We start from the raw sequence: 14,233 nt of genomic DNA, 5'->3' as shown, positions 1-14,233 counted from the left end.
GGCTGTGAACCTGAGTTTTCTAAGGCTTGACGGAAGCCACTGTTTTCATAGATAGCTCTGGGTAACCAGGTTAGTGTCAGGAAATTTTCACCTTGGACCAATTTAAACTGGTGACCTAGAGTCAAGAGGCCCCAGGATCTGAAAGGCATCATTCTTGGAAGTTGCCCACTCTCCTTTGCCCCTAATTGAATAAAAGTAACAACAGAAAACTGGATATCAATTGGGCACACAACACAGATCATAATTCTTTTATTAACTAAATTAAAAATGCTTTGAATAAAAACTTAATTGTAACAATCATTGAAAGGTCAATTATTTACTTTCTCCCATAGATGGAAACCAGTTACTTTTCTTGTTTTCTTCTCCAAAACAGTGAATCAAGGCCACGGTGCTTAAACACAAGTGTATTTCTTTCATGTCGTACTACTCTCCAAATCAGAGTCCATCATTTTACTTCAGTTACTCTGGAAAATTGAAAAATGAACATATAATTGCTATGATGTCTATTTTCTATGCCTTTAACAAGTTGATGTATTTTAAAATTTGAAAATCGTTTCAGATATATGGTATCAAAAAATAAAGAAAAATTATTTAATCTTAGATTTGCAAAGGTCACAGACATAAACCGGGCAAATCATTAGCCTTTTTAGTTGCAGTAAGTAAAAGGCCAATGCCAAATGGAAATAAAAATCAACAAAATCTGATAACCTCCGTTTGCTGGGTTGGCGGAGAAGCCGAGAGACATTGATTCTTCCAAAGCAAAAGATATTTATCCTAGAACAATATTCTATCACTTTCACTTTAGATCGACACCATTCATTTAAGGTAAGAGAATTAAACATGTGATTAGGTGTAAGTGAAAGAGGAAATGGGACTGTGGTCCTAAGAGGGTACCTGGAACCTCACTCACCAACAAGGCAGTTACACTATGGGCATCGTGCACTGTTAGTAGGAAGAACCCACCACAGACATTTGGAAAAAACCCACAAATTCTGAACAGCTAAAAATTAGCAAAATTAAGGGAATTTCAAAGGTCATTGTAGATTTCATGCGCTATGAACACACAAAAACTGCTGTCTTAACTCCTGATACAATGGTGCAAAAAAAGTCACATCTTAAAGGAAATTAACAAAGGAAGAGGCACTCAAGGTTCTTCTACTGGTTTTCTGAAAATGAAGAAGTGTTTAGTTTTTTTATACAACTACAGAGGAATGACGCCACAGTAGGAAAAGGAAAAAAAAAAACAACGAAATCAAAAAATAGAACACCAGAATGCAAACACGGACAAACCATGCCACACTTTCAGGTACCAGTTCTTTTTTAAATGCCATTTAATGTATTCCTGCTAATCATGGTTTTTTTTAGGAGGGCAGTGGTTAGCAGAGCATGCATTTTTTGTAATAAAGGCTGTGACGCAAAATTACTAAAGTGGGATCATTCTGTGACTGCTTACTGAACACAGTCTAAGCATTGTTTTAAACTTAGTCCACTAGGCACAGTCAGCGTGTTTTTAATCTTACGCAAAAATTAATTACACTCAGGGGAATATAGCCTCTTGAGATAAATGCTGCACTTTGCTGTAGAGGTTAGCAGGCAGGTCACAGACTTTAAACAGTAAAATACGAAGCAGACTATCCACATGATCAGGGAATGATTGTAAATAGCAAAGGTATGAAGAAAGTTTTGATAAAATGAAAACATAGTTTTTAAAATGTTAACAGAACTAAAGTATCAGAACATGTTAAGGTAAAATCAAAATGAATGCTTGCAGCACTCAATATCTCAGACTTACTTATCTTTAAGAACTAATAAATATAGGTCTTTGAAAGTCAATAAAAATTAGAAGTTATTAGCCCAGAGTCCCCCCTCCCAAGAGCTGAAGTGACTAAACATTTCTCTCCCTCTTTTTTAAATCCTTTCCCAAAAGGTTAGAACCCAGTTCCTGCTTGGAAAAGCAGAGATATTAAGTCTCCATGGGTTAAATGCAACAAAATCACTAACACAAGCACAAAAGAAACTCTGTCAAGATGATAAAGATTTGTGCCAAATTATCTAAGTGTCGTATAAAAAGCATTTTAAAGTTACAGTCACCAGACATTGCATCTGAAAAATACCTTTTTTAAAAAAGAAGTAATTCCTCTTTGTTGTGAGCAATGAGACTGAAGAGTCTGATTAGTGACACCCTACAGCTTTTATATTACTAGTTTTGCAACTTTTAACAGAGTAGATTGAAGTTTTAGAAACCAAGAAATGTAGGCCTTTATGATTTGACAGTGTCCCTTTTATTTAAAAAAAGCCATACTTTCAAGAAGCAATTTTATTTCTTTTCAATGTCCATATTTTAACCCACCTATAATTGTGGGTGCATTTTATACTTACCATCATTCATCATTCCTTTTGATTCTTTAAATGCTAAGAATTAGTAACAAGCCAAGCAGTTAGTAAGATTCCACAATTAGAAATCATTTCTAGACAAACAAATATGCAGTAATATCATGCCAACTATTCCACAGCTATAAAGCCAAATTAATTTTAAGGTTATTATTTGATTACAAAAGCCTTTCTGCGGATCATACCCACAGGCTCCACAAAGGGACACAAAGTTGGGAATACAGATCTAGATTTAGAGAGAAAGAAAGTGAGATGTTTTGGTCTCACTCCAAGATGACAACCTGTGTCTTCCTGAAATTTATAATTAGAAATTGAAATTAACTGAGATTCTTCTCTACTAGGGGTGTTACATTTCATCTTGGCCAATTAAAAAGGCAATAGTCCCCTCACCCAAATATCACCTGGCTAGCACAAGCAACTACTGGAGAGACACAGAACAGTGCATTTTTCTCAGAGGTGAAAATGTTACAAAAGCAATACTCTTAATTCTTGATGAATAATCAAGAAAAGAGAGGTTAAGGCAATAAAAAAACCTAGATTCTTCCCAAGGCATAGACAGCATTCTAACTGCTTTGGGGACCAGTTCAAATTATTATGAACTGGTAATGGATCAAGAAGAATTTATAAATTTGTAATAACCACATACCATTAAGGGGTTCCTCTACAGCTTTCTGGAAAATATTTAAAATATATTTACATAAAATAGAATTTATTTCATGTCCTTTTCTACTAAAATTTATATATGCTAACATTTAAACTATAGACAAACAGTGAATATATATAGTCAAAAACCAAAGTAAAGCAATAAAAGTTAGTTAGAAAAGCAAAGCTTGCCAAGTCTAGCTATTAGTTTTATAATAACTGAATTATTCTCTTAATATTCTTTTTTTATGCAGAATTTCCCACCCCACCCTGCCTCTCTCCGTTCAAGAAATCCTAACTGAGAAGCACAAACACAGATAGCAACATAATAAATAATACAGTTAAGCCAGAGATGAGAACAAAACAATCATTTTCAAGTCGCGCAAATTGAACTCGGTAACAGGGAAAGAAAAAGTGTTATGATTTAATGGTCTAATGGCTGGATTATGTCTAACAGAGGCACTTTTAAAACTTCTGGCTGTTTGTGACCAGTGTAGCTACGGCACCAATGTTTTGAGAGTGAACACCTGGGGTAAGATGCAACCCCACTTCCCTCGCCTCTCAAGCACATCTGTTGAGGCTTATCAGCTTTAGGGGCATATGTAATCTCCGCTTCCTGCCACAGACAGGAGTCTTGCTTTTGGCATTCCAGACAGAGCTTTTATTAAGCCTTTATAGGAAGGTGAGTACAATACAGCCCTTTCAAGATCTTATTTCCATAAAGTAGCTCTTGTGCTTGTCACCAGGATGAGTCTCTATCTACAAATGTTTTTTTCACCCCCCCTCATTTATCCCTCTCAGTTTATCTCCTAAATTTGCTCCTTTTCTTGGAATTTTCTCAGGTAGCTTATTAAGGTAGCCAAGATATAGTAAAAACTACAGTACAGTTTGCAGGAAGAAAAATGCTTATAAAATGGGGGAAGGAGGGAAATGAATCAATTCAGAACAGCTATTTTCAGCCATATTTCCATTTACTTTATAGATTATCATTTTTAATGAAATCAATTTAATATAAACTTCTCTCCCTCATTTTTAAGCCTGAAATATCATTCTGTATATGCACATCAAATGGATCCAACAGGTGAGGCAATATATTGGAATCGGCTTCCTTCAGCAGATAACGACCATTATTCTTACACATAAACTTTTCAGTTCTGGGTGTGAGAAGACAGCACAATCTTAAGGTATCATTTATTCTATCCCATTGCTAGTAAATGACCAAACAGAAGTTTTAAAATAGATTGGATCTATCCATGCAAAGGTCATGAAATGACTTCAGTGTTCTCTTAATTTGATGTCACACCAAACAGAGAGCAATGGGGTTCAATATCTCAATTACCATTCCTCAGACTAAACCATCAAGTGATCATACCCAATTCATTTAAGAAATTTTAACTTACCCTAGGAGGTTGTATAGTCTTGTGATTGGAAGCTGATGAGATTAAAATATAAGAAAATGAATTTAATTAATGAAAGAAATTAAGGCAATATTATGTTTAATTTTAAGATAAAATGTTCACGGCTAAAACCAAAGGTTCCAGTAACTCCACTGAAAGATTTCTGGCTTTGATAGACTATTAAAAAATACAGAACACTCTTAATTATATACATTGACAGAATAAAATGATGCAAATAATCCACCCCAATCAAATAATAAACACACTCTCTCATTTGTGCATGCCATATCTCCCCCCAAATCAGCCACTTGTTACACTTTGTGGTGGAAAAACTTTGGCATCGACTCAGCCCTTCTGTAGGCTCTACACCCCTCCCTACTTGACCCAGCTGGAATGTGGAAAGAATAGGGCAATGACCACTCCATCGCCCACCCTTAGCTCACTGCTCTTGTTCCCTGTAGCCCAGTCTTCTTTTTTTCTTCTTCCATCTTTCCAGTTTTCAAAGCTCCACATAGCTAACAAACTAAAGAAAATATCAGATCCCTCTGAGTGTAGAGAATTATTCTAGGCAGCTAGTTTTAGCTACAGTCAAGCCCTTCTCTGTATCCCTTCTTAGCTTTTCAAGTTACCCTTCACTGCTGCTCAATGGATTGGTTAATGAAGATGAAGGAATACAGGGCACGAAGAAAGTGACAAAAGGGAAAAGAACCGCTCTAGTTGCATAGGGAAGAAAAGAGAACTTCCTTACAAAAACCAAGTGAGAAGGTCCCAGAGCAGCTAAAACCAGTCCTAAATACAGAATCAGAGTCCTACAGAGATAAGCATCAAGGGGCAACATCCTGTGAGTGACTCTGTAGGAAGGATGCTACTGGATAGTCAGTTCCACTGGTCTATGGATTGGATGACGGCACTGGATTTACTTATGAGCAGATTGAGGCAGGCCCCCAGAACTGCTCTGGTCTTCTGTGCTAATTATGTCCTACCACTCCTCCATGTCCACTCTACCAAGCTTCTAAAACTGATGGAAAATGGGGGTGACACCTGACCCAAGCCAATCTATAGAGGAGTCAGAAGCAGGTAAGGCTCACTCCAACGGGGGAAATGGCAACTGACTGGCCGGAAAAGTTTCTCTCTCCCATTGGAACCTGGAGAGGAGACACAGAAAGAAGACTAGAAAGCTGGTGAAGGGAAAGAAAGGTGAAAAGGAGACAGAAAGTAAGCAAAGAGAAGCGCAAAGCTTAGAGCCAAAGGTAAGAAAATATACCAGTGAGAAGACATGAATAGGATCAAAATATAAAAACATTAAGGAGAGGATGAGCTAGTTGGCTAGCAGGTAAAGAACCAAAGAGAGAGGAACTAAGTAACTACACTGGCAGGAGGGCATCAGCTAACTCTTGTTACTGAGAGGGCAAATGATGACTCAGTCTTTAGAGATGTACTGGATTCTTCCAATTCCTAAACTACTTACTATACTTATGCTGTGAGGCCCAGTTATAGATCTGCTCTCATGAGATTCCCATCTCTGTTAGTGTCATGTGTGGCTTGAAAGTAAATCTCCTTTACTGGAGGCACCTGGGGAGTGGTTTGGTCCTTGCAACCAAACAAGAAGGAAACCTCTTTTCAAAGTACTATGGAGTGAAATGTGTTGGGAACATGGGTAAATCACATTTAGCAACCTCCCAAATAAACCAAGCAGAATTACAGAACTTTATTAGGGACGATCATGATGGTTACATGTATATACAACTTACTTTAACTAAACCATGTCCTGTGTCTATGTTCTATCAAGGAAAAGAGATCTGAACAGCTATGTAAATTTCTGATTGGCAATGTGAAGGGTCAGAGGTAAGATTTTAGAGCTATATTTTCGAGCTCATAAATTATTTATCAGAATTAGTATTAAGAACTGCCAAGCAACTGCTTTAATAACCCTAATAATGTGTAAAGAAGAGTTTCTGAGTTCTGATTCTCAGGTCCAAGGAACATCACATTTGGCTAGCCCATTCTGAAGCAAAGATATCTATAAAGAACAGGGATTCAAAGGGCACCAGTCAGCTGTGATCCCTCAAATATTATAAAACCAAACAGTGTAGAAGTGAATTTTGCTTGCGTTAATCCTCTTCAATAGGCATATGACCTACGTGACTAAAGAATGACTGCGATTTATCTGCTGTTACCATGGGCCTAAGGCATTGACAGCCATGTATATATATATTTTTAAATCACAAGCCTTAAGCATTCCATATGAGCTCACTTGCAATGCTTCATCTGGATTTGTTCTCCTCTCCCAGGAACACTTGACCCATGCTATAAATATATTTCCAGGTTTTGAATTTTCAGGGACAACTTTTTCTATTGATTCCAGATTCACCTCTCCTCAACAATGGGGAAGAAAATATCACTGAGTTTTACATATCTATTTCATGTCATTCTAAAATATCTGAGATCTGGTAAATATGGTTTCTGACTGCTAGTATGTTGATTCATATCAAAACATGACTATATTCCCTTATACTGAACTAAATAGCAACAGCTTAGGAAAATTAAAAAGTACTGACCCTTATGAAGAATGGACATAAGCATCCTACATAGGTAACACACCCAACTTCAATGAGTTTAGCTAGTTCTTTGTAATCTTCTATATTGTCTCACATTCTTATTGTTCTCAGCCCTTGATTTCATTTTATGAAATTTAAATGTTTTAGTAAATAAACAAACAAAAAACCCTAACACAGTTAAAAAAGAACAACAGAGAAAATTAAACTTAAAATCCTACTATTTAAAGTAATAATTAAGGCTACAAATTTAAACTGGGAAATAATGAAAACGATAAAAGTTAAATCTCTCATAGAGACATAACTTACTCCAAGATAGCTTGGATTTAAAAAAAAAAAAAAACTATCTGAGGATTTTATTACTTTTAAATCAAGACACATTCTTTAGACTTTTCCAAAATAGAGCCTCTGCAACAAGTAAAAGTTACACTGGAAGCATTTACAATTTTTACTTCCTGATACAAATGCTCAAATTTGCAACCTTAATGTTATATATACTCAGATTTACACATTCAGATTATATATGAAAAACACATCAACTTTTCTAGTCTACCACGTTATCTAAAGAGCTACTTTCCTGTACCTTTTCTCTTCTTGCCCTTCAACTGACCGAAGGTATTTCTCTGAACTCTGGTATCAGACAAGTTGATTTGAAAAGTTAATTTAGAATAGTCTCAAAATGTAAATAAAACTGGACTAAATTCTTAACTTACACATGGTATATTTATATGTCAAACTATCATAAAGAAAAAATAATCTGGGGAACTTTCCAGGATTTCAGTTTCACTTTGAATCTGATGTGAGAGTAATATGTTTGTAATTATACTGGTTTCACAGGCTTCTTAGGGATGTAGCAGTGGAGAAGGGGGGAGAGCGAGGTCAAGGGGGTAACAGCTAGACAATGCTTATTTCCACTGAATCAGCATCTCCAGACCTGCTGGTCTTCGTGAGACACGGAAGGCATGTGGGAGCATGGGAATAAAAGGGAGCGTGATCCAGATAATGAGAGGAAAAAAAAGAACAAAGAGCTGACCATCAGTCAAAGACACCTAATACAGCATCACGCCGTAGGGATACTGCAGGTCACGTACTGTTCTCAAGTATTCCTAGGGAGCTACAGTAGCAGCAGTGTCATCTTCAAGACCCAGACAAATGGTGACTAGAAGACTCAACAGAAATAGAATCTGCATCAGCATTCATAATGCGATGCTCACAATGGCTACAAATGAATGCCATTCTGCTTTAGAAGTCTTAATAGCGCTTTACGGCTTGAACTAAGAAAATTTCATTGAGGAGACAACTCTGGCTTATGAACACATAAACTAAAGATAAGTAAATTTTAGTTAAGTATTTTACTTGTTTATCTAATAAGCATTAATTAAAGGGGGGCAAAAATATATAAAAGAATTGAACTCAATGATTAGTCAGCGAAAGCTGAAGTTCATAAATAAAGGTAAGATTTCTTTGAAAGTACTATACAAGTCAAGTGGGGAATTATCTGACTGTAACAATTCAAAGTTTATGTTAATTTTTAGAAACATATGAAGTTTACCTAAAGCAAAGCAGAAAGACTGACTTTTTTACTCCATTAATTTGTAACTTTTGATTATTTTGACAAATGGTTAAGAGTTTGCTTTACTTCATAAATAAAAGACAGAAATCTTTTACTTAAGGGAGACTAATATAACCAGATTGTAGGGAATATCTTTAGCTTAAGTAAGACATCACACTAGTTTTAGGTATTTAATATTAAAGGCATCTACCTCCATAAACATATTAAAAATAAGAATTTACACAGAGATCTGTTATTTGAAAATTGGAAGACTAAATACAAAGTTTAGAAACAATAAGCTAAGTCCACACTTACTCACAACTGATTTTAAGAGTAGTAAAAGCTTAAAATTTAAAACTCAATGTTCTGATTATACTGGTTTTAACTAAAAATATTTTAAAGTCAAGTGTCAGAGGACACTGCTCTTTAATTAACAAAAGTGACAGATTTTGAATTTCAATTCTGTCTACTAGGGGAGTCAAGGTCTGTAAATAGTCTGCAAGAAGAGCAACTGACAAATAGGTCTCTGTGAAAGGACTCTATCATAGAAACAATGGGTGAATTAAAAATCCTTTTTTATTAATTAAAATGAACCCTCAGGGCTTCCCTGGTGGCGCAGTGGCTAAGAATCGTCTGCCAACGCAGGGGACACGGGCTCGAGCCCTGGCCGGGGAAGATCCCACATGCCGTGTAGCAACTAAGCCCATGCGCTACAACTACAGAGCCTGCGCTCTAGAGCCCGCAAGCCACAACTACGAAGCCCGCGCACCTAAAGCCCGTGTTCGGCAACAAGAGAAGCCACGACAATGAGAAGCCCGAGCACCGCAATGAAGAGTAGCCCCTGCTCACCGCAGCTAGAGAAAGCCCGCGCACGGCAACGAAGACCCAACACAGCCAAAAAAATACCAAAACAAAACAAACAATTAATAAATTAATTTAAAAAAAAGAATCCTCAAAAATCTCTCCTTTTGTTTAGTAGAAAAAAGTTTATACATTCTAAAACATACAGCTGTTTTCTTTTAAACTAGTTAATAATCTAAACTTTTCATTAGTTCATATGATTTCTACCCCCTTTTATTGCACCCCAAATAATTCCAAATTTATTTAAAAAATACAGCAGCATTCACTGTATTTTCTCATTTTTGGAGTTACCAATGCATTTCTTTGGTCCTAAACAGTAAGAATTAACCAAAAGCATTTTCCTGGCGTAGGCTAACAAAAATAAGGTTGACTTACCAACACATTTCATATAAACTAATCCAAGTAATTCTGCTAGAGCTATAATACCCAAACCTGAAATCAGAAGAGGACCATGTACTGGGGTACACTCTGTAAAAAACAAATGAAATTCTATATTAGAAATTCACATGAAATAATTGAACTTTTAAAAAAGAACTAGCAATAACAGTAATAATATTGAGTTTTAAGGAGATTCTTTTTCTAATTATCAAGAAACAAAAATTAGCTATATATGTTCATCACTATTAAGTCAGTCAGTGAAATGACTCCCAATTACTAAAAGAAAAAAGCCTTTGTCTGTATAATATGTACCTTATCACATCAAGACTAATGGAAAATAGTGTGTAAAGCTAAGGCTCCAACCAACTGGATGGAGCCTGGTTATTTTAAAAGCTCTCCCACAGATATAGGCATAGCAGTTTGACTGCTGGAACAATCAGCCCACAAGCCATATACAGCCAATATTCTTATGGCAATGTGGAAAGCACTATTCTCAGTGGGGTGAAAATGAGAGTACTAAAAGAAAAGCTCACAGCACCAAATGGCTGGCAAGGATGTGGAGCGACAGGAATTTTCATCCACTGCTGGTGGTAATGCAAAATGGTACAGCCACCTTGGAAGACACTCCGGCAATTTGTTAAAAAACTAAATATATTCTTAACGTACAACCCAGCAAACGCACTCCTTGGTATTGACCCAAATGGAGCTGAAACTTATGTCCACACAAAAAAATGCACATGGATGTCTAGAGCAACTTATTCTTAATTGCCCCAAACCGGAAGCAACCAAGCTGTCCCTCAATAGGTGAATGGATAAACAAACTGTGGTACATACATACATACAATGGAATGTCATTCAGTGCTAAAAGGAAAAGAGCTATCAAGCCACAAAAAGACACGGTTACTAAGTAAAAGAAGCCAATCTGAAAAGGCAAAATACTGCATGATTCCAACTATAAGACATTCTGGAAAACACAAAACTATGAAGACAGTAAAAAGATCAGTGGTTGCTAGGGGTTTAGGGGGAGGGAGGAGGAATAGGCAGAGCACAGAGGATTTTTAGGGCAGTGAAACTTTATTGTATGATATTGTATCTATGACTATGATCCATGTCATTATACATTTATCAAAATCATAGCATGTACAACACTAAGAATGAACCCTTACGTAAACTATGGATTCTGGGTGGTAATGTGTCAATGCTGGTTCAACAACTATAACACATTTACCACTCTGCTGGGGGATAGCGGAGGATGCTGTTATGTGGGGTATACGGGAATTCTCTGTACTCTCCACTCAATTTTGCTGGGAGCCTAAAACTGCTCTAAAAAATAAAGTCTATATATTAAAAAAAAAAAAAAGGAAGAAAGAAAAAGAAACAGAAAGAAGAACTCTAAGAGAAATCCCTGGTAAGACAAAGTGAGACTAGAGAAGGATGAGACTTTTACCTGAGACACAGAGGCTGAATCCAACCACAGAGAGCACATGGCCCAGTACTTGAAGGATCAATATGGCAATGGTGAAGAAGGACATCCCCATAGCTGCAGAGAGGAGAGGTGGGTTGAGAGTGTTTAAAAAGCAATCACTCCTACTTGTATTTTGTGCAATCAAGAATAATATCCTATGACCAAAAACTGCCTCTGGAGCTCCTTGTCAGATGGTAGATTCTTTTCCAGTGATCTAAACCTTGCCTTTCCATACAAGTGGTCAGCTCCAGATACACACATTCAGCAATCTTTAATTTTCACAGTGAGCTGAGGTGGAATGGCAAATTATTTACAGAATGAAAGATTTCAGAACTTCAGTGGCAGCTTCATGTGATGCCATTGGGGCAACGGGCAGCTTCACGTGATGCCATTTCAATAGTGACTCATTTTAGTCGACATATTTTCCAAGAATGTCACCATCTCTAAATAAGAAATAATCCTTGTCATCTAGAACTACTTTGGTGCCTCCATATTCTGGGAGAAGAACTTTATCTCCAACTTTCACACTAACTGGTTGAATCTCTCCACCCTCTCCTTTAGAGCCTGATCCAACAGCTACTACCGTTGCTTGCAATACTTTTCCTTGTGATTTTTCTGGAAGCATAATGCCTCCTTTGGTTACAGTTTCGGTTGCACTTCTTTCAACTAATACTCGGTCAAAGAGGGGAAGAAACTTTCTAAATGCCTGTCTTGCCATGACTCGGGTTGGGACTGGCAGTTTTTACCCCAAATCTTAAAACAGTGCTGCTTTTACCACCCTTGTGCATTTTACCACGTGAATGGCTATTATGCCTGGGTTTGCCACATGCACACAGAATTGCTCTGGTGGAGAGAACCATTACACAAACACGCCACTGTAAACATCCGAACCTCCATCCATGTGCCTAGATCTGTGATTTATAACAAATCAATACCCCTCCAGGGTACAGCAAGCCAGAGACAGGCTCTAAGGCTGAGAGTTAAACATGTAAATGGAAAAAAATAGACTCTAATGATATCAAAAATACGTTAATGATTTACTCCCAAAATGCAGTGAAAATGACATCAATTATAGTTGGATATTTACATCATTTTTAAAAACTACAATGTAAAGATTTGCCAGTAACAACAACAAAAAAATAAAGCTATTATTTGTTATTTATAATCCTGTTTTGTAGAATTTTAAACAGAGAGGCTTAGCAAAAGAAGAGAAAGGGCATGTTTAATACCTACTTATAGCTTCAAAAAACTGAAATAAAAATATGAAGATAATCATTAAGAAATTACGTAGCATAATTTTAAAAACCACTGATATCAAGTGTATATGAAAATCATTTTTTACAAGATAACTGAATGCCTTGAAAACCGAAGTTAACCTTAAAATTAATCCATATGGGAAAATATCACTAAGAATAGCCTGGGAAGTCTTTTAATAAACCAACTTCTATTGAGTTGTTAAAAAAAATCATACAAGAATATTTTAACCAAAAATGCTGCTTTTTAAATGAAAAAGGTGGGTAAAATCATGCTATAACAAATACTCACTTATCATAAACACATAGTAGTGAAGTAATATTAATATTGCCGTAGGAATTACAATTAAACCAAGTCCACAAGCACTCTTTGTTGAATATTCACCTGTTAAAAATTAAAAATATGAATTAATATTTTCCTACATCCTATTCTTATGGGATGTTAAAGTACTTAATTTATTAAATGTATTAATTTCAATACTACTCTTATAAACTACAAAAGGTTTAAAAGTATATATTTCCCCAAAAACTTCACATAAAATAAATGACTTTTTTTTGATTATTCAAGACCAAACTTAAGACATTTAAATGTCAACATCTAAGTCTCAACACGTCAAACCTTGAATTGGCTCTACCCCCTTCTTACCTACCTTACATAATTCCAGTGAGAAACTCTGGAATCTCTTACCATTCCCTTCATTTGCTATATTCAACCTGTCCCAAAGTCAAAGCAGTTGTTCTTTCAAGTTGTCTTCTGATTCATCTCCTTCCTCCCCATGTCTTTACTAACTCCAGTTGCAAACAGAGCTGCCAAATTTATGTTCCTAAACATTACGCCTATACCGTATTCTGCTCAAAAAACAACAAAGGCTTTCTACAGTTTACACTTGTGAGTCCCAGCCTGTCTCTGCTGTTCTTTCCATGTGCTGCAGACCCTTATTTCCCACTCACACTGCCATCCTTCACAGGCAACTGCAATTTCAGATAGATTTGCCTCTCACATTTGTTCCCACTTCCAGGTCTTGGCCAATGAAGTGTGCCTCTGGAGTGCGTTGAATGGTGGCCCTAAAGATATGTTCACCTCCAAATCCCCCGAATCTGTGAATATTAACTTATATAGTAAAAGATATGATTAAGCTAAGGATCTGAAAGAAGGAGCTTACCCCGGATTATCCAGGTGGGTCCTGAATCCAATGACAGGTATTTTTGTAACAGAGAGACAGAGGGAAATTAAGTGGAGACATGGAGGGGAGGAGGAGACAATGTGACCACGGAGCAAATCGGAGTTATGCTGCCACAAGCCAAGGAGCTGCACAGACTGCCAGATACAGCAGAAGGTAGAAGAGGCAAGGAATGGATTCTCCCCTAGAGTGTCCGAGGGTGTATGGCCCCGATAACATCTTTATTTCAGATTTATGGCCTCCAGAACTGTGAGAGAGTTTCTATTGTTTTAAAATACCCAGTTTGTGATAATTTGTTACAGCAGTCCTAGGAAACTAATATGCACCTCCCCAGAAATGCCCTCAACCTTATCAATCCTGCTTTCCCTCATAATAACTTTATATCTTACCTGGGATGAAAAGAATGGCTCCAACAATCACAACGATAGTGAGCACTAGTCCAGTAACTAACAGAAAAATGGTTTTCTCCTTCGTATAACTGGATTTATATTTAAGCGCTTAAAAAAAAACACACAAAGAATTACATGAACTCAATCACAAGAAGTAAAGCCATTTCTG

The 14,233-nt window shown here is 36.6% G+C and overlaps 2 protein-coding genes across 4 annotated transcripts in view; both read right to left on the bottom strand.

The window, feature by feature from the left end:
- Window positions 1–216: 216 nt before the first annotated feature.
- CD47 (CD47 molecule) overlaps window positions 217–14,233 on the bottom strand; it is a 51,903-nt gene continuing 37,886 nt past the window's right edge. Inside the window, exons 4-11 of one of the 3 annotated variants that reach the window (XM_059921194.1) lie at window positions 14,065–14,172; window positions 12,787–12,879; window positions 11,224–11,316; window positions 9,774–9,866; window positions 4,434–4,465; window positions 3,038–3,062; window positions 2,577–2,617; window positions 217–464 (exon numbers count right to left, since the gene is read on the bottom strand). In XM_059921194.1, the coding sequence (XP_059777177.1) occupies window positions 456–464; window positions 2,577–2,617; window positions 3,038–3,062; window positions 4,434–4,465; window positions 9,774–9,866; window positions 11,224–11,316; window positions 12,787–12,879; window positions 14,065–14,172 (494 nt within the window). In that variant the 3' untranslated portion in view covers window positions 217–455. The remainder of the gene's footprint in view (window positions 465–2,576; window positions 2,618–3,037; window positions 3,063–4,433; window positions 4,466–9,773; window positions 9,867–11,223; window positions 11,317–12,786; window positions 12,880–14,064; window positions 14,173–14,233) is intronic. The other 2 variants (XM_059921195.1, XM_059921196.1) reach the window with 2 other exon arrangements.
- Window positions 11,651–11,959, bottom strand: LOC132365455 (10 kDa heat shock protein, mitochondrial-like). Its single transcript, XM_059922184.1, has one exon. It carries the CDS (start codon window positions 11,957–11,959, stop codon window positions 11,651–11,653), a length of 309 nt encoding a protein of 102 aa, XP_059778167.1.

Source organism: Balaenoptera ricei, chromosome 4 (assembly GCF_028023285.1).
Source record: "Balaenoptera ricei isolate mBalRic1 chromosome 4, mBalRic1.hap2, whole genome shotgun sequence".
NCBI classification, from domain to species: Eukaryota; Metazoa; Chordata; class Mammalia; order Artiodactyla; family Balaenopteridae; genus Balaenoptera; species Balaenoptera ricei.
Note: the sequence above shows the minus strand (reverse complement) of the source record. Positions and strands in the feature narration are given on the sequence as shown.